This window comes from Camelus bactrianus, chromosome 25, assembly GCF_048773025.1.
Source record: "Camelus bactrianus isolate YW-2024 breed Bactrian camel chromosome 25, ASM4877302v1, whole genome shotgun sequence".
In the NCBI taxonomy this organism is placed as follows: Eukaryota; Metazoa; Chordata; class Mammalia; order Artiodactyla; family Camelidae; genus Camelus; species Camelus bactrianus.
The window spans coordinates 37,333,845-37,353,573 of NC_133563.1; the positions used below are offsets into that span (position 1 = coordinate 37,333,845).

The 19,729-nt window shown below is 64.9% G+C and overlaps 1 protein-coding gene across 10 annotated transcripts in view; it reads right to left on the bottom strand.

Moving 5' to 3' along the window:
• Window positions 1-221: 221 nt before the first annotated feature.
• Window positions 222-19,729, bottom strand: part of TSNARE1 (t-SNARE domain containing 1) — an 87,154-nt gene continuing 67,646 nt past the window's right edge. For 9 of the 10 annotated variants that reach the window (XM_074353192.1, XM_074353190.1, XM_074353189.1 and 6 more), the window contains 3 exons: window positions 9,329-9,401; window positions 7,580-8,038; window positions 222-1,231 (listed from right to left, as the gene is read on the bottom strand). In XM_074353192.1, coding sequence (XP_074209293.1) covers window positions 651-1,231; window positions 7,580-8,038; window positions 9,329-9,401 — 1,113 coding nt within the window. In that variant the 3' untranslated portion in view covers window positions 222-650. The remainder of the gene's footprint in view (window positions 1,232-7,579; window positions 8,039-9,328; window positions 9,402-19,729) is intronic. The other variant, XM_074353188.1, reaches the window with a different exon arrangement.

Below are 19,729 nucleotides of genomic sequence, written 5' to 3' on the forward strand. Positions count from 1 at the left end.
ACCTCGAGGGCCGCCCGAGCCGTGTGGCTGCAGGCCTAACGGGGCAGGGTCGGGGCTGGCTCCAAGGGACCGTACAGGGCCAGGAGGCCACAGGCGGGCGGATCTGAAAACCCAGGGAGGGCCCAGGGCTCCGCGCGCGGGGCTGAAGGCAGAGGCCCTGCCCACAAGAACAACATGGTTCTGTCTCATCTGCTCGTCAGCATCACCCTCGTTACCAGCACTGCCTCTTTGTTGTTATTTTATGCTTATATAAGAAAAATACTTTTTCGAAGAAAATCAACAGGTACAAAACGGCATCCTGCCCCGTCCAGTACCAAGGAGCAGACGCACACGTGTGTGGGCGTGTGTCCAACCGCAGATACAAAACCGAGAGCCATGACTCCAGCCCAGCCCCCGAGTCCACACACCCATGGAGAAGGAGGGGCTTCCAGGAGTCACTTCGGGGCACATGCTGGGGCCCAGCCAGCCACATTTCCAGGGTCCCAGCACCCAAGGCAGCGTTTGGGGGTGCTGCACCCCACGTGCATCTTCCCGCAGCAACACTAGCGGGCGTCTGCGGAGTGGGCCATGCTCTGTGCTCCACGGCGCTCGCCCCGCGGGTCAGAGAGCAGCCCAGGAGTACAGGTGCGCTCTGCATGGAGGTGCAGACCCTAGACCTCCTCCTCCACCTTCAGGATCATCCCTGAGAAGACTTCCAGGCCCGTGGGGGTGCCCTGGGGGGCTCCATCCGGCCCACAGGCTGTTCCGCCCCCAAGGGGGCCGTCAGGGATGGGGGGCGAGGCACCCAGGGCCGGGCGGGCCTCCACCAGCCTCTCCAGCGTCCGGTTTAGGGCCTCAACGCCGTCGGCCAGCCTCTGGCTCTGCTCGGCCAGCCTCTGCAGCAGTGCGTTCTGCTGGGCCATCAGCGTGCTCTGCTGCTGGGACCAGGAGCGCAGCACGGCACCCTGTCGCCGCTGGGAGTCCAGGAGCCTCCGCTCAAACTCTGAGGCCTCGGCCACCGCGGGCTTCCCCAAGGGCTGGGGTGCTGCAGAGGTGGGTGGCGAGGGCCGGGAAGCCCCAGGGAACGCAGCCGCCGGGGGCGCTGAGGCCGGGGAGGCGGGTGGAGAGGGTGAGGAAGTGGCAGCAGGGTAGGCTCCTCGGAGGTCCAGGGGGTCGGCTTCGGGCAGCCTCGGCCCATCCAGTGTCCGCAGGGGCAGCCACAGGCAGCTGGGGGCCTCGTCCTCCTCGTCTGCTAGCAGGGGGAGATAGGAAGCGTGAGCCCCACGGCCCAGGACTGGGAGGGCCGGGAGGGGCCACTCGCACAGGGTCCTGCACGTGCAGATATGGGGGTCTCGAGGGGCCCCTCTGCGCTGGCCAGCTGCACCCTCACCAGGACACCAAAGAGAGGGTGAAAGACTTCCTCCAGTAACGCTGAGACTGAAACTCAACCTGGCGGCTCCCAAGCCGGAATGCTACCACCGTGCTGCCGTCTGTCTGTCCACCAGCCCACCTACACGTGTCCACACGCACATCCAGCCCCTCAGCTAGCTGCCCATCCGTTTGTTCACCAAGCATCCATCCAACCTACCCATCCCCCTCCTTCCTTTCATCCTTCCTTACATCCATCTGTCCATCCATCTGTTCATTTCTCAGCCAACCATCCTCGATCCATCCATCCTCATCCACTGTCTATCCATCCTTGAACCACCCATCCATCATTCACCTCTGTCCATCCAGCCACTCACCCATCCACCCACTTGTGTATATACCCTCCCGGCCCTCAGTCCCCCCACCCCCCACCCAGCGGATGTCCTGGAGGGATGAGTGGGTGCACGTGGAAGCAGAGCCTCCCAAGGGGCGGCAGGAAGAGCCAGGATTTGTAGTCTGACAAACTGGGCCCCAACGCCAGGCTGTGACCTGGGAAAGCCCTTCTCTTCTCGGGGCCTCAATCCCCTAATCTGCAAATGGACAGTCTGGCTGAGGGTCTGCTAACCTTCCAACTGTCTGTGGGTGAAGGGTAAGCCAACCCAGGCCCCAGGGAGACCTCGCCGGGCCTGAGACATGGGCTGCGCTGGCGCCCCGTATCGCTAGGCACTTCCCGGCGTGCTGCATGGAAGTGGCAGCAGCTCGAGGACTTCACTCTGTGGCGGTAACTTCGGCTGTACCTCCTGGGTCTGAGCCCCTACCCAGCTCATCTATGGCACAGGGTTTCCTGCTTTGCGACAGGAAAGGGGTGATGACAGCATCACCCCAGAGGACAGGGCCACAGGCCCCCGGGGAAGGGGGCCAGGGTTCTGAGCCCAATGTGTCCAAGGGCGCAGGTGGCTGCCGGTGCTGCCTCCTCCTCCTCCTCCTCCTCACGGTCACACCCTCCTCTGCGGTCCAGGAATCTGCGGTCCAGGCACCTGCTGATCCTTCAGACTTGGCGGCCCTGGTGCTCTTGGAAGGAGCCACCCAGCCAGTACGTTGCTCCCTCTCGAGGTGAGATGAAGCTTTCTGGAGGTGAGGGCCCTTGGCAGGCACCACCGCTCGGAGAGTTCCCATTAGAGAGGCTGGGCCCTGGGCTTCCGATGAGTCTACCTCGTTCGTCAGTTGCAACCTGTACCTTCACGCTGGGCGGCCCTAGAGGGACCACGCCTGACGCCCTCGCGTGCTGGCAGGTGGGGGCCGTGGCTAGGGCAGAGAGCCTGCAGTAGGCGTTGAGCAGACATCCTCCAGCCCTGCTTCTGCCCGATCCTGCAGGCAGGTCCCGCTTGCCCGCTGGTGTGGCGTTCACCAGCTGTCAGTGAGGCCAGCCCCTGCCTCAGAAGTCTGAAGGCCACCGACAGACAAAACGGGAGGCCAACAGTGGGCCCAGCCTCCAACCTCAGACGGTCTCGCAGAGTCTCGCGGCTGCCGGTCCCGTGTGCGCGCTGCCCACCTGGCTCCCTGAGGGAGGGGAGGTGTGGGAAGGGAGCAGACGCGGTGCCAGGAGGGGGCCTGCCCTTTCCCACTGTTTGCCCCACCTACAGACCCTGCACGGTCCAGACCACCGCCCTGAGACCTCTCCTCCCCCCAGGGCAACTACAGTCCCCTTTGCCAGCACAGCTCTGATGTCCTGAAGCCCCCACGGAACGAGGACCTGGTCCACATCTCTCCCCAGTCTCCACGCCACTCCCAACGGCACGGCCCCCACACTCTGCACTCTGGCCTGCGGTGTCCCGAGCTCACCTGGGCTGCCCCTCCTTTGGCCTCTGTCCTCTCCACCAGGACAACTCCTGCTTGGCGCTCCCCCAGGAAGCCTGCCCTGCCTTAGCCGGGCCAGGGCCCTCGTGTCACTGGACTGGACTGTCCACCCACCCCACCCCTAGGACGCACGCTCCCAGAGGAACAGGCTCTGCGGGGTCCATCTCTGCATGTCAGGGCGCAGCACAGAGCAGAGGGCCAGTGAGCATAGGGAGCCAGCAGAGGGCGGTTGCTGACCCCTCGATGGACGCAGGCCTGAGCCCACCAGGGGTTCCGGTACTGAACGTGGGTCAAGAGGCCCGTCATCGATCCCCGAGGCTGCCCTTGGCCTCGTATCAAATAAAGGTCTGATCTTGTCCTCACTGAGCCAACTTGTCCCAAGTCAAGTTCTGCCTGCTCCAAACCAGTGGGGAGGAGGCTCCCCCAGCTCCGGCCCAGGGCCAGGCCACGGGCAGACATGGAGCCACACCTGGCCCAGTGGCAGGTGGAGGCACAGGAGGCCAGGCGGCCCTCTCTGCGGCCCTCTCCTCCAGGAAGGCAGCAGACAAGGATAGACCCACCCAAGCCTTCTGAGAAAAACGAGAGAAGCCATGGAACGTCCTGCAGGGGAAGCTCGGGGATGCAGCACGACCCTGGGAGCCCCAGCCACTCCCACAGCTGGCCACGCACCCCTGTCCTCTCGCTTGGCAGAGCCAGCAGGCAGAGACCCCAGGCCGCCCCCTCGGTGGGGGTGCAAACCAGACGGGAGGCGGTGCTGACCGTCCTGGGCCCGCAGCCCCTTCCTCTCCCCTCCCCATAGCAGTCCGCCTGGGCGCAGAGAAGACCCTGCAGACCTGCCCCTCCTGGGCCATGGGCCGTCCCCTCACACTGACTTCCTTGGTGCTGGCAGGCTACGGCCAAGAGCTCGCTGGCCGCCTCTGTGTGAGGACACAGCCTCAAGGCCGGCTTCAATACTATCTGCAAATCAAGACAACAGAAGCAGTTATAGAGTGGGGACCCTGGGGTCACCCGGGGGCGAGCCTGGGGAGCCCAGCCCGGGGCCGCGGGGGGCGGAAACAGACAGCATCTGACCCCCTGGTGGTCACTCGGAGGCCCAGGCAGGAAGCCCAGCCTTCAGAGAAGCAGAGGCGGCAAGGATGGGGCACCGGCCGGGCCGAGCTGTAGGGCAGGGAGCCTGGAAGTGCCCCCTCAGGGCAGCAGCAGCCCACTCAAGACAGGGTGCGGGCCTGGCTCTGCTACAACTCTGCACCCTGGGGGCGACTCCACAGGCTCACAGAGCGGCTGTGAAGACAGCGTGACGGGGTCTGCGAATACCCTCCTCTGCGCGCTGGCCACGGGTGTCCGGGCCCTGATCAGCCGGTTCTGACTACCGTGCGGGGCTGAGTGGGGGACCAGGGGATTCGCCTGGTAGGTGTGTCAACACAGCCCCCAAGATGTCACACTAGCAGCACACCTGAGCTGCTGACGAGGTCCAGGGGCTGCCCGCGGAAACCTGAAGATTTCCCTCAGCGATGCCAGCGGTTAAAAGGCAGCATCATGTAAACCAGATCCGTCCCCAGCCCACTACCGAGGGGCATGCAGGGCAGTGGGGAGTTAGGACTGTGGCACTCGACCCTGGGAGGAACCGGGTTTGAATCCAGGTGAGGACCCCCTATGCAGTTTCTCCTACCAATGGGAAAGAGACCCGTGCCCACAGACGAGCAGGTGAGAGCCCGCAGCCAGGGGCACCGCCCTCAGCACAGACCAGCTGCTGCCACTGCATCAGACGCAGTAACACGTGAAATAAACTCTTCCAGGAAGAGCAGACACGCCTCCAAATTCACACATTTTCAGAGCTCTGGAGGCAGAAATGGCTAGATTCAAATCACTCCTCTCCCTGCAGCTGTGCACCTGGGCGCCGCCCGAGGCCTGAGGCCGGCAAGGTCCCCTCAAAGGCAGGAACCGCCCCGGCTCGGCGTCCTGAGGCCCCGTGGGTGTGCTCCCCACCAGGAGAGGGTGTGGGCGGACCCTCCTGGAGCTGGGGCCTGCCGGGTGCCTTTGCCGCCCCGCCAGGGGCGCAGGCCTCCCGTGGTGCCTCTCCAGCCAGCCTAGATGAGGAAAAGGAACGCAGCTGCCCCGAGGCAGGACCAGCCCTGCGGGGGGTCGGGGGGGAGGGCGGCGCCCACCCAGGCCCCCGCCCCTGCCACCACCAACTACGTGACTAGGAGCTACCTTGTGCTCCAGACTCTGTCGGCAATAACCTGGCGGAGCCCCGACACAGAGAGAGGTGGCTGTGCTTGGCGGGCAGCAGTGTCTGGGCCAGCCGTGCACTGGGGTCACACTCCTAGCTGGCTTTTCGCTCTGACCTGCAACCACACACGCTCTGGGCTGCGCGGGGACCTGCCCTCAGACTGCCCAGCCCTGGTCTGCACCGAGTCGGCGCCCAGCGGCAGGGAGCCCGACTCTGATGGCAGTGTACATCCCAGAGGCAAGTGCCCCCGGCGGCCAGGGTGCACGCAGCCCAGAGAACAAATGTCCTGTGGCCCCCAGGCTGGATCGCAGATCTGCTCAGCCCCCAGATCACACACGGCTCCACCCTGGGACACCGTACAAGCAGACCCCTGGCTCGTGGCCAGCGACCCTCTCCTGGGCCCTGGGGGCTGCCAGGCAAGCGGGGGCACCCCACCACATGGCCTATGGTGCTGATGCCTCATTGGCCCCGGGCCACCCCCTTCACCTTGTCACAAAGATTCCAGGTTGACCGGGGGCAGCCCTGCAAAGCCCAGTCCAAGTGGGGGGAACCCAGGCACAGGCACCCCTGGGGGGCCCTACACGCGGCCAGCGGGCTTTCCTCAGCCCTACAAGCCGGGATACGCCTGTACGCCGGGATCCTGCCTCAGCTCCGGGCCAGTGCCGACCCAGAGGGAAGCGCTGGCGGGGCTGGGCCTCCAGCTGTGGTCTCCACCATCACCCCCAAAACCAGGCGTTGCAGCCACTTCCCTGCTTGGCCTCAGCCTCACCCCACGCTCTCACACATTTAACAAATCTCGGGACCCGTCAGCACGGTGTCGGCCAGTCCCCGCAGAGCTCACAGCACTAAGGGACCAGCCGGTTGGCTGCCCTGATGGAGGAGAGCCCGGGAGGGGAGCCACGGGGTCTGGCGGAGGGGGCACTGGCCCACCAGGGCGGACAGGAAGCCTTCCGAGCCAAGCACCACACCCAGGGGACAAGCACAGTTGCAAGCTCCCACCTCACTCCAGGGCTGGGGGCTCACGGGAAGGTCGGAGCACCCAGGGCCACACCCATGCTGCCCGCTGCCCGCCCTTCAGCACCCCAAAACCAGGTCTGGCTATGCCTGTAGGAGAGCTGGTGGCCTCCCCAGGACTAACAGGCAGGCCCCACCCCACCCCATCATTCAGGCCCACGACCAAGTCCAGCCCAGGGCACGGCCACGTCTGGGGTCTGCCTGCATCTCTGACTGGCCCAGGCTTGCTCTGCACAGACCCCCCACTAGAAGGTCTGCTGGGGCCTCTGTTGGTGGCATCTGTGGCCTCTTCTTGTCCCCATGAGGCTGAGTCCTGCTGTCCACTCTGCAGCCCTCAAGAGGGAGGTAGTCCTGCTTCTGGCTTCATCCTCAGTCTTTCCAGCAGCTCCCCAGGAAAGGGTGGGGAAGGGTCCAGCAGGACTCAGCTCCGAGCTGCAGGCGGAGCCGCCACATGCAGACAGCAGGTGAAGGGCACTCCTGACGAGGTTCAGAGGTGTCTTGAGGAGGAGGACGAGGAGCAGGCGGAGCGGGCAGGAGGAGGCGCTGGAGGCGGCAGGAGTGAGCCAGCCCCGCCCCGGAGTCAGAGGCACTGTGCCACCCGCGTCTTCTTCACCAGGCACAGACCCTTCTGAAAAGGTGGGCCCTGGAGGTGGGCCCGTGGGCTCCGAGGGGATCAGCCTGCCCTAGGAAGCTAAGAGCCTCCAGATACCGCTCTGGCCTGGCCTGGTCTGGGGGCTGCAACCCGGGGAGAAGGGCCCCCACAATGAGGGGGTCAGAGGAAGGGTGCAGTCACCCCTACTCCCTCCCCTACACCCAAGATAGGGCACAGAGAGGGCAGGGAGGTGAGCTGAGCTGGGCTGGTGACGGCTTTCCACGAGCACTCCAGCGGTTCACCTGCACCTCAGCTCCTGTGAGCTTCTGGAGGCGGGTGGCCGCCCTGTCACATGGAGCAACCCCAGACGCCCCCAAGCCCGGGCCAGGGCCGGCCTGACTCAGCCTCAGCTCCTGCACTCCCTGGCTTCGAGCCTCCGTGCCCCCATCTAGATGCCAAGGGGCCTCCGCTCTCCCCGAATCTTGCTCTCGGTGGTCATGCGCTGGAAGCCCCTTGCAGGCGGTGAAGGGGCCACTTACTTGGCAGCGGCTCTGCGGCCTGGCCCTCGCCCGGGGGGGCCGGGACTGCGAAGGTCTCGGCCACCATGCGCTCGACGGGCGTAAGCACAGGGCCGGGGGCCCGGGGCCGCTCGGCCAGCTTCCGGCGTACCACACCGCGCAGGTCCCGCCACTTGTGCTTGACGTCGCCCAGGTCCCGGCGGCAGTAGCCCAGCGCGTTCACTGCCTGCAGGATGCGGCTCCACACGCGGTGCTTCCGGGCGGGCGGGCCCCGCAGCGCCCCGAACAGCAGCGGGTAGTGGCGCGTGACCCTCTGCACCAGCACCTCTGTCTCCTGGGGGCTGAAGTTGGGCTTCCGGGTCTTGGTGCGGGAGTGGGAGCTCGGCCGCAGGGGCGCACAGCCCAGCCCGGGCAGCAGGGCCGCCATGGCTGGCTCGGGGCTGGAGCTTCGCTGGCATGTGGCTTGGCTGCTTCTGGACCCTGGAAAGGCACCAGAGGCTGAGTGGGCAGGTGGAGGCCAACAGGCTGCTGGCAGCAGATGGGACGGGCCATGGAGAGCAGGGAACCCCCAGACTCCTGGTCCCAGGCCCCCACTGCCCCCTGGAGAGGGTACAGTGGCCCCAGCCCAACGTCCATCATCCTAGAAACACCCACATCAGGGGGCAGCGGGGTCCTGGGTCCTGGCTACTCTGGTCCCCAGGTGCCCACCCCTCCGCCGGGCCCCTACACGGTTGCAGCAGGTCAGCCCTCTCCACCTCCCCACCGGGAGACGGTCCCTTCCTGATCATCCAGGAGCAGGACTGAGGGGCCATCTGTAGACACCGGGGCATCCATCTGGAGTGTACAAAGCATTTTGCACACACCGCCCCAAGACAGCCAGCCAGAGGTTGGGGGGGGGTCCTGCAAGAGGTGCTGTGAAGGGGTGACGGGGCGGCCCCACTGGAGCTGCCCAGGCTGAGGAGCGGGATCCCGTGGGAGCGAGGACAAGCCTGCCAGCGTCACGGCCCAACCCTGTCCAGTCGCCCTCCTAGGGCAGGGGGGTGGCCGGGCTGCCCGCCAGGGAACAGGACATGCCTGGACCTCAGAAGCTCCACGGCACCCAGGCTGAGAGGCGAGAGGCCTATTCACAGCCGCGGGGCCCCTGGTGAGGCAACAGCTCACCCGGGGAACAGGTAGAGAGCCTGGGTGGGTGAGCCCTGGGGTCCTGGCTGGGAGCTGACTGTTGGCAAGTGGCTCTGGGGACCAGGAGCCACTCTTCTAGGCCAGAGGGTGGCGAGTTCCTGCCCAGGCGCCCAGGCGCTCAGGGCCGTAGCAGGAGAAGCCATATGGCCGCAGGGTGCGGGCACCGGGCTGGTGGGGCGGAGGCTCTCACGTGGAAGGAACAGCAGGGACAACGGCTCGTCCTGCACAGCCCTGTCCCCACCACCCACGTTTCCTGAGAAGTGGCTGACGTGGTGAATCAGCAGCAGGATCGGCACTCCACGGTGGTGCCACGCCCAGCGCCCTCCGCTGGGGCACCCACTGCAGTCTGACGCCCCCCAGACAGCTGGTCCTCACCCAGGGGAGCCCCTGGCTGGGGAGGAAGGCCCAGGGCAGGGGGCACACGGGCCAGCGCTCCTCAGTGAGGAGAAGGGGTGGGCCAACCTCTGGCCTGGGTCTCCCTTGCCCGGCCTTCCTGAGGGGCTGGGGAGACACTCAGCCCCCAGAAGCCGCCCCAGCCCCACATCGGGGGGAGGGGCAGGTGGCCTGGCAGATGGCGTGGGTACCCACCGATGGCGTCTCCTTGCTCTGACACCATGGAGGCCAAATCCTTGATGATCTGGTTCACATCCAGCAGGTCGCTCTGTGGAAACAAGACAGCAGACATTAGACACCTGGGGTTGGCAGGTACAGAGGTCAAGGGCACGGCCAGCAAGAGCGCCGAGAGCCAAGGACCAGAAACGAGCCAGGATCACCCCACAAGTCAGAGGTAAGGCTGGGGTCTGAAATACTGTCTTCTGACTCCAAGACCAAACCCCACGCTGAGCATCCTAGAGTCATGAGCTCCCTCCCTGGGTACAGAGGACCCAGAGCCAGCCCCCAAGAAGGCTGCAGACCAGTGCAGCGCTGTGTCCCCAACACTGTCCTGCAGGCCTGAGTAGAGGAGGGGAGAGGCTGTCCGGAGCAGAGCCCTCAGTCTGCACCCCTACAGGCCCATCAGGCCTGGAGATACCTCACTCCCCTTTCCCTCCTAGGGGCTCCTTGACCTTTCCCTCTCTGAACACCCAGCACCCAGCATGGGCCAGCACACTTGGGTGGGTGACTGGTGATGGATGGATGGATGGATGGATGGCAGCCCCACTGCTATCTAAACACTGAGTAACTGTGAAGCTAGTGAACGTGCTAAGGAGCAGAAGCTGGATCCGGAGGCCCTGGGGACCCCCCACCCGCACACCACACTGGCGTCTTGCCTCCTCCATGCTGCCCACCCCCATCTTCACTCCACTTGCCCAGCAAAGTAGCAGTGATGCTCATGAGGGACATGGCCACCCCACTCACAGATCACACGCCTGGGTCCGGGCTGTGGGCACATCACACGTGGCCGCCTTCACACCTGGTAGCACCCGAGGGGCAGCCAGAGCACCCACCTGGCAGCGGGGGCTGTGGGGCTCCAGAAGATGTGTTACCTCTGCGACCTCTCAGAGAGGCAGGGCTGGGGCTGGCACCAGGGCCCGCTGCCTAAAGCCCCCTCCCTTCCTGACTGCCACCCTGCGGGGACGGCTCCGGGGGCCAGCCAGGTAGCCCTGGGCAAAGAACCTTGGAGCAGGTTCCCCCACCCACCACTGAGCAGATCCACACCGCCTCCCTCAGCGGCCTGCGCGTGGCCAGGGTCGAGCCAGGAGGGAGGCTCCCTCACGCCTGTGAGATGGCGGGTGGGTGCACCCTGCCCCAGCGCCCTCCACCCTGCAGCCCATCAGGGGCCTGGACGGATTTCCACAAGGGTCACTTCACCCCACTGCAAAATGCTACAGGGAGATTCATTTTCTTTTTAGGAGTGTTCTGGGAAATGAAGCAATTAGCGTGCTCTTAAACCGACACGTGCTATCAATTTCAATTCACTTACTGGGCTCACGCACGGCCCAGGCGGGCGGCTCTCTGCGGGAACAGGGCCCACAGCCAGGAAGGTGGTGATGGGGGTGGGGCCTCGAGTGGGCGCTGGGCGGCCTCAGCCTGAGGCCCATTTCTGGGATTCCTGTCCCCACAGCCTTCCCTGGGTGAGGCCACTGGTAGGGAGGCCAAGCTGAGGCCCCACCCGAAGGTCGAGACATCGAGATATCAAGGTCCCAGACGCCAGGCCTTGGGCAGCCAGGCCCCACCTCCTCCAACTTCCAGACTGAGGCCGGTCAAGCTGAGCGCCGGCCAGCCACACCCCCACCCTGACTCCGGCCACTGCACAGGTCCGGGCCTACCATGGGCAGAGGCCTCTCACACAGGGCTTGCCGCGAGTGGGCACACTGCTGGTGCCCCTTCCCACACCGGGCAGGCAGGGATTTCGAGTCACCAGAGGTTAAGGCTGGTCAGTGTTGGCACCAACATTCACGCTGCCTGGCCCCCCTGACCCTGGGCTCCCCCGGAAGCCACAATGCCGTGCACCCCAGGGAGGTGGTGTCTGCAGCCGGCGCTGACACTGACGGGCTTAACGCGTGCGCCCTGTACCCCTTCCCGCGGGCACACAGACACAGCCTCGGCGAAGGGGGAAGGGAGGGAGTTGCTGAGCAGGGGTCGTGAGCCCAGTGCCCCTGGGGGCCCGAGACCCCAGGCTGCCTGCTGGGGTAGGGTGGGTGCAGGAGCCGCTGGACATCACTGTGGCCTGGCCGTGGTGGGGACACATGGCTACTGTAGTAGGTGTTCCTGGTCTGGAGCAGCACTGACCCCAATAACCCAGGACAGCTTGGGATGGAACACGAGGCCCCCAGTCCAGCTCACACCCCGGGCTTTTAGGGGAGGCCCCTGGGGAGACGCAGCGGCCAAGGCAATTCTCCAACTGTTGCAAACACACTGGTGTGTGGCTGCCGACCAGCTTTACAAACTGCTTCCACCGCCAGCGCCTGGCTCCTCCCCAGTGATGCTTCTGTAGGAAGCAGCCCTCCGAACACAGTCAGGGCTGTGGCCGAGGACGGCCGCCAGGAGCCATCGCTGGCCTGACATCTTGGGCTGGGGGTGTCCACCCAAGGCCTGGCTGCCCTCCCAGCACACCAGCAGCGCCTTCCAGGATGAACACAGAGTGTCGGGAGTGGGACAGACAGAGCCAGGTGGGCCACAGCGGATGCCGTCCACTTCTGGCTGGCCCAGCAAAGTGGTGACCAGGACCGGCAACGACTCAGTCCAGCTGCCTGAGCTGAGATACTTGGACGCCCCTTGTGCCCTGGTTCCCAGAGCACTGGGTACACAGTGAAGCAGCACAGAGGAGGCAGGCCCTTATGTGGGTGACCCACCCCGGACGGCGCTCCAAGGGCACCCCCGTCCTAGCTTCCGAAAGCTCCCCTCAGGGCTGCCCCCAGGTCTCCGCTCACTGACCTCTCGGGAGTTCACGTAACCTTTGACACGGACCCCATTCTTCACTTCCAGCCTCCCTCTTTTTAAGATGCCTGAGACTCTGACCACTGACCTTCACCGACCTCTCTGCAAATGGTTCAGCTGACTTCCAGGAGCAAGGCCAGCCCCACGCCCCCAGCTGACCATCCTGAGGCCCAGCTTCGCCCTGGGACCCGTGACCACGAGTTGCTCAGTGGTGAACAAATCTCCCTGGTCTGGAACACTCAGGCTGGGCTCCTGGAACCCGGCCCCAACTCCACACACTGTGTTCCAGGAAACATTTTCTGCAGGGGCCCTTTCCCCGTGTCATGTAAACAAGACTCACCAGGACCAGGCCAAACCCAGGGCCGAGCTCCCATCCTGTGCCTCACACACGATGAGCCGAACCGCTCATCCCCCTGACCAGACAGGACAAAAGGCGAGGTGACCAAATCTGAGCTCAGCCCCCACCCTCACCTGGGCCCCCTGCAGACAGCCCAAGCCAGGGCCCTTTCAGCCCATTTCTTCCAGTTTTGTTTGCCCTGCAGAAGAGAACCCATGTCCCCGATTCTCAAGCTGCTAGGACAGCTTACGTCACAGTGGTCTCCTTACTCAAAAGCCCCCCACCTCCTGAAACAAGCCCTTGGAATAAAGACTCTCTCTGCCCCAAAAGCAAGGAAGCTGTGTTGGGGGAACAAGGGCTGTGAGGGTGTCCCAGGGCCCCACATGCTCCAGCTGGTCTCCGCCAGGTCTGGTGGCTGGCGGAGTGAGGGCTGGAGGAGGACGATGCTGCTGGGCGCCAGGCTGACACACGGACTTATGTGGGGCCTAACCCTGACCTCTGGCCACCACGAGGGTGTCAGCAGGGGGCGCCCTCCACCCAGAGCAGACAAGAAGTAGGTGGCAAGCCTGGGGTGGCAAGCCTGGGGCGGCAAACCCCTCCTGTACCCTCAGACAGCAGCTGCCTATGTGATCTCAGGGAACGACCAGACTGGCTCAGAGGGGCTGCTCAGACCATGGGGACCCCAGGATCTCAGCTCCCAGCCAGATCATCAGCCTGTGGGCTCACAGCCTCTGGCCTGGGGCAGGGAGCCCCACCCAGACTTTCCTAGTAGAGAGAGCAGGCGTGGCCTTAGATGTGGGGTGGGGGAATTTGTGGTACCCACCCCCAGCCCCTGGCCACCTGCCCGTGAACGAGTTTCTAGGCTTGTGCCTCCTCCTCCAAGATCCCTCACGGATGCTGGGACTGGGCTGTGGGGAGACTTGAAGGGCCGGGGGCGGGAGGGGCCGGGGGAGGGGGCGCAGAGGGCAGCCTCAGTAGCAGGGACAGTGGGCAGAGGAGGAGTGTCTGGGCACAGGCAACAGCATGGCCAGGTGTTCTTCTGGTCACCACGCTGGGCATCTAGGCCGGCCTCGGCTCCCGATGGAGGATGCCAAGGGCAGGTGGGGCTCAGGTCCCAGCCCTTCTGGGGGGCTGCACCAGAGACCTGGATCCCACCAGGAGCCAGGGTGGGGACCAAGCTCCGGGCAGAAGTCCAGGCCTTAGTCCTAGGGTGCAGGCTGCAGGCCAGGCTGGTCACTGGGAGGGTGGAGGGGCTGAGAGCCCAGGAGCCCCCCAGAGCTGCCCTGGGATGGAGCCCCCAGGGGCATTGAGCAGCCCCAGCTGTGGTGCATGAGGGCGGCAGGCATTGGGAGCCATGTGCCCAGGCGTGGGCACCAGAGAGCAGAGAGACTATAAAAACACCTTCAGTTACTAAATGTTTAAATCATGCAATTATTTTCCTGATTGCTTCTAAAACTAGAACTCATTAAAAGCGCTCGCAGAACCTTCTTTCTCTCCTCCACTGGCACTGCAGAATAGCAGCCCTGCGCAGGACGCCATAAAGCCTCGGTGTATGCGTGCGCGTGTGCGTCTGCGTTCCCTCCACTTCTAAGAACGAAGGGAAAGAAAGCACCACTGCGCTTTTTCTCTATCGTGCAGTCTCTTCTCAAGCTCAGGACCTCGGCAGCCGTCCTCCCACAGAGATGACTCCTCCAGTTCGCGGAACAGCCAAACTTCATCTACTGATGTGTTCACATATTTAGAACTAAGTATTAACCATAACCACCTCTCCTCTGCATTCCAGCTGCACGATGCCAGCTCTGGAGAGGGTGGCTGGGCCCCGACAGGCTCTGCTCAGCCTGGAGGCCCTTCCTGGCCCCTCCTCACCCCAGCCTCTTCCTTCCCGACCTGCCAGGTAGCCATGGTAACAGAGCAGCTGAGCGCGCACCTGGGCCAGGTGACACACCAGCTCAGGAAGGGAGCGGGGCGCCAGGCCTCACAGGTGAGATCAGGTGAGTTGGGCTGGCGCAGACACGGCCACCCAGGCCGGTGGGCAGATGCGGCTGGGCAGTGCCAGGCAAGCCCCCTACGTGCTGGCAGTGGCTGAGGGCACGTGCCCATCTCGTTCCACCTCCCCCCAGCCCCTGGGGTGGGCACTGCCCTGCCCTCCAGGAAGGAAGAGCCCACCTCACCCAGAGCTCAGCGGCTGCCCGCGGGTGGATGGAGCTGGGCCTCACGGGCTGGCTCCTGGGCTCCGCCACCGACAGCCTCGTGGGGCGACCTCAGTGACCTGCCGTACCCTCACCTCAGGAAGAGGCAGGTGTCAGAGCATCGCCGTCAGAACAGCCCTGCTCTCGAGTCAGGCAGCCTGGGCTCGAGGCCCAGCTCCGCCACAGCCAAGTGACGCGACTCCTCTGAGACGCCACTGCATCTCTGATAAAACTGGAACATGGGGGCGCTCCCTCTCACAGGGCTGCTGTGGGGGCGGATGAGAAGACACACACAAATAAAGGCGGCAGAGCCCTTTTCTCAAAACACAAGTCTGCGGAGTCCCAACACTTGCAGCTTTTCGCCCATTCACCTGCCATCCCCCAGTGCCCCCCCACCCATCACCACACCCCCACCCATCCATCCATCCGTCCATCCCCCCACCATCTGTTTGTCCTAGAGACAGTCACTGAGTGCCCTTTGGGGTGCTAGGAACACTGCAGTGACTAAAACAAAAATCCCTGCCCCCGGAAGGGGTACATTCTCCTGGAGGAAGAGAAGCAACAAGATAATTAATTAAACAGCATGCTAGACAACACAGTGGGGAAACTGAAATTTTAGGCCGCAGAGGTCCCGGGAGGCCGTGGACCCAGAGCTGGCAGGAGGGAAAGCAGGGCAGCGGGAGCGCAGGGAGCACTTGGTGCCCAGCAGAGCTGAGGGACAGCCTTGCAGCGACAAAAGAGGGGTCAGCTGTGAGCATCTGAAGCCAGACACAGCTGTGGGGACACTGGGCAAGCCAGCGGCCAGGGGGAGAACATGGGCTCTGAGGGCGGCCTTGTCCCTGGGGGAAGGAAGCAACGGAGGCCTTGCCTCCCGCCCCTGGGGAGGACGGGTCTCCCAGAAAAGGGGCCTCGCTGGAGTGTCGTGTGGACCGGCAGGCACCCTTCCTGCCCCGCCAGAGAGGCCACCCCCCGTCACCCAGCCCTAGGTCATCCTGCAGCCCCAGGGGGTCACCGCAGTGGCACCCGGGACGCTCCACTTCCCAGCCTGCCAGGCACCCTGCAGCCCACTAGCTGAGGGCCCCGCATTTTTGACCACCCCATAGGACTACGAGACAGACTCACAGAGGGGCCCTGAGACCATGAGGGATGCGAGGGGGTGCCAGCTGGGGGAGCTGGCTCTGCCCAGGCCGGCCACGGCCTTGCTGTGTGCCCGAAGGGACCCCAGCTTCTTCTTGGGGCCCCACGTGCTCAGCTGCAGAAGGAATAAGGTGGAGGGTACACGGCCAGTGGATACGGGCAGCGGGCACCCTGCCCTGCAGGCCAGACTCTCAGGGGATGGCCAAGGCCGAGGAGGAGGTGGGGCCGGTTGGCGACACCTGTACCGGCCCTGGCACAGCTGGGATGGACTGAGAGACCGCCGAGGGGCAGCAGACAGGCCTAGGGACAGAGCTGCCAGTGCCCGGTCACCCGATGGTTCATGGTGGGGAGGGCAGCACCTCCTGGACACGACTTAACTGGGGGCGCGGACCCCCCCCACCCGATGCCGCATCCAGGCTGCTCTTCCCAGCCGCAGCACCGCTGCTCAAACCGACTAAAGCTCCCGTTCTCGGCAGCGGGAAGGACACGGGCTTTCCCTCTTCTCTCTGCTCCAGAAGGGCTCCTGGGAGTGCGGGGGCCCTGTGGGCCTGGCCCACCTGGGACCTGTGTCAGGGAACTGCCCTCGGCTGGGAGGCCAGAGACCAGCCACCTCAAATCGGGGAGAAGGAGCCCAGAAAGGAGCGCCAGGCTCGGCGGAGGGGGCCGGTGCCACGAGCACCCCGTCGGGAGGACCTGCCCACGGGCCCGGGTCCTGCACGCGCGGAGCTCACCTCTGCCCGGCACAGTCCTCCTGACACGCCTCGCCGGGTGGAGCCAGGGCTGCCTACAGTGCTAGGATCAGGGCTCAGACCCCACGAGGCCAGCCATGTGCCCTGCCCGGCGGGAAGTGGGTGCCACGCCGTGGCTCCACGTGAGTGCGTGCCAGGGCCGCATGCGTCCCGGGGCCACGTGCCCCCCCTCATGACTGGCCACTCTGCCCTCTGCAGTCTCCCTGCTCCTCTGGCTGGAGGGGGTGTGTAGAGGGGTCTCCTGCACCCTGGGAGCCTGCAGGCCAAGTACTGCCATCCTCGGGCAGGGAGCCAGCTCCTGAAACACCAGGGACACAGCCCTCCGTCACCTGGGCCGCCTCTGCAGCTCCAGGCAGACAGCAGGGGAGGCCAGCAGCCAGCAACGTCCGGACCCAGGAGGGCTTCCAGGAGGCAGCAGCCATGGCAGCAGCAGGTGAGGCTCATTCTGGGCATCTGAGCAAGGGGGTGGTGTCGTGGGGCAATGGGGATGGGGACAGGGGCCATCTCAGGGGTCCAGGCCAGGGGAGGGACATGGGATGTCATGCCCACAAGTGGGAAGCCCCGCAAGGGTCTGAAAGGACACTCTGTGCTCAGAGAGGACAGGCTGCCCAGGGAGGTTGGGTGGAGGTGTTCACGGAGCCCCTGGGGCAGGACACCCTCACCTGGAACCTAACTGGGCAGGTTAGGTGGGCCCACTGAGCCCGGGAAGCGCCCAGAATCACAGGCTGGGGCACCCCTTGGTCTCCTGCCCACTCACCGCCTGATCCCTTGCCAGCAAGCCAAGTTGCCCGTTGGCCCCTGAGAGCACCTCATGGGCCATCTGAAATGGCAGGGCCTCGAGAGGGTGGCCACCCCTCAACCAGCCCATTTCCCAGATGAAACAACTGAGGTGGGTGGTAGGTTCAAGGTCACCCAGCCAGTCAGGAGACAGCTGGGCCTGAAGCCAGGACAAGGCACCCTAGTCTGGTACTTTGTTTCGTCCAGTAAGATGAGCCAGGAGGGGGAGAGGGGAAGGGACGGGGACACCGAGTGGACCCATCAGCCCTGCACCCTCAGCACTGGGCCGTGCGGGGCCCAGCGTGCACCCCACAAGCGCCCATCCCCGGCCAGGAGGCAGGACAGAGAGAGAAGTACGGGGGAATCAGACACGACGCAGCTGTCGCTGTGACTTCAATGCCACTTTTGGGGCCTCGGTTTCCCCCTCTGTCCACTCCCCCCCACAGTAGGCAAGTCCTTGAGGGCAGACCAGGGCCTCAAAGGGGCTCCCCGGGACCCCATGTCTCACCCGGTGACACTCTGAATGCATATATCCATGCAAGTCCAAAATGCCCCTGGGCATGTGGGGGGCAGTGGGGAGAATGAGACGGGGGGGGGCGGTGGGGAACAGTGACGTGTTTCCACATGGAGACACTGCCACTGGCCCAGGTGAGAAACACATGTCTCCCTGGGGCTGTTCCCAGCCCCCTCCCCAGAACACCTGCCCACTCACCGCAGCCCGGCCCCCGCAGGCCCTGCAGCTCTGGACCCACAACCCCCGAAACCTGAGCAGCCAGGCTCAGGCTGTCCCCGGAGGGACCTGGGGATGCCCACCAGCCCTCAGACTGGGTTTCTGCTGCTGTCACTTGCACGAGCTCCTGGCTGGGCGCCGTGGCCCCTCCGATACCAGTCCTGTTTGAGATGCGTTGTTACCAGGACAGCTGCAAACCTGGGGGAGGGCTTTTTAAATGACTAATGGCAGTTTGCATTTGTTTTTCCCATTTCCAAAGATTGTAAGAGGGAGGGAGGGAGGTGCAGTGCTCACCGAAGGCTGCCTCCCAAGACCATGATGCTGACTCTGGCTCCCACGCCACTGCCCTCTGGCCGGTACCTGCCCGCCCACATCACCCCACACTGCAGATGAAACAGGTGAACGGTGAGGCTGGCCTCGGGTCCTGCCCACGGCCCCCCACAAACCCCCAGCCCGCTGAGGGCCACAGACAAGGCTGAATTAAGGCTGGCCCCGTGTTAACCGAGGTCCTAGGTCGGCGCAGAGCCCTGCCCCTCTCTCGCCAGCCCAGGCCCCTCCACCTCAGCTGAGCTAACCCCGGTAGAGCCGCCCTCCCCCGCCGCCCCACCTGTATTCACCGCTCACACGAGGACCAGGACGAGCTGGCAGTGCCTGGGTCTCAGTTCTTCCGAACCCCATCCTGAAGGCCTCTGTACCCGCAGAGCTGTGTCTGGCACCTCCCTCAGCCCGTCGGCTGCAGCAGGCTGTCCCAGGCACCCGCCAGACCCCCAGCACACCCAAAGCCCTCCTGCCGCTCTGCCCTCAGAGCTGAGCCCCCGGCCTTTCCTGGGGGCTCCCTTTGCCCCCCCATGCCTCACACCCAGTCAGTCACGAGCAGCCGCTCACCCACCACGCACACGTCCAGACCCTGGCGAGCCCGAGGGGTTCTCGGGGGCCCTTCCTGAGAGGGTTTCGGTTCTTGAGCTGAAGGTAGATGCGGGTCCCTCTGCCTGCGGGTCCCTCTGCCTCCGGGGCCTCACAGCCCCCGGGGCACTGGGGCAACATCTCCTGATCTGTTCTTGACTTTCCAGGGAAAGCAGGTCTCCCATGCCCTCTCTGTGTGTCTGGTCCTGATCTGGACCATCTCAGCAACAGGGAGAGGCCTCCTGCCAGGGCCGGCCAGACGGCCGCCTTCCTCTCTGGGGAGCGAGGTCGGGTGTGAGGAGAGCGGGGGCTCTGCTGAGGCAGGGCCCTCTGACAGGGGCTGGGGAAACAGGCCCTCCCCACCCCCAGGCCCCAGAGGTAGAGCAGTGGAACGCCACCTCCTCACAGGGCTTCAAGAGTCCAGGACCTGCTGGTCAGAGCCACGGCGAGAGGTCCTGAGCCGGGGACTCGGTTCACCATCTTGCCAGTTCCCTGATCCTCTAAAAGCAGCTGCTTTTACGGGACTTTGTTCCAGAAACCCAGCCCCTGGGAGCTTCAGGGCGATGAGACAGAGGCACAGAGAGAGGAGGGACACCCGCCTCCCCTGAGGCTCAGGCCCCACCGCCCACAGCCACACCCGGGGGCAGGGCCCCCACACCCACAGAGCTAGCACGTCTCCACCGGGCGGCCCGCCTGCTACAACCTGCGGGCACTTCCAGCGTCAGGAGCGAGAGGCCCACTCGCTCACTCACACTCACCGGCTCGCACGTTCACCTGCACCCCTGCTCC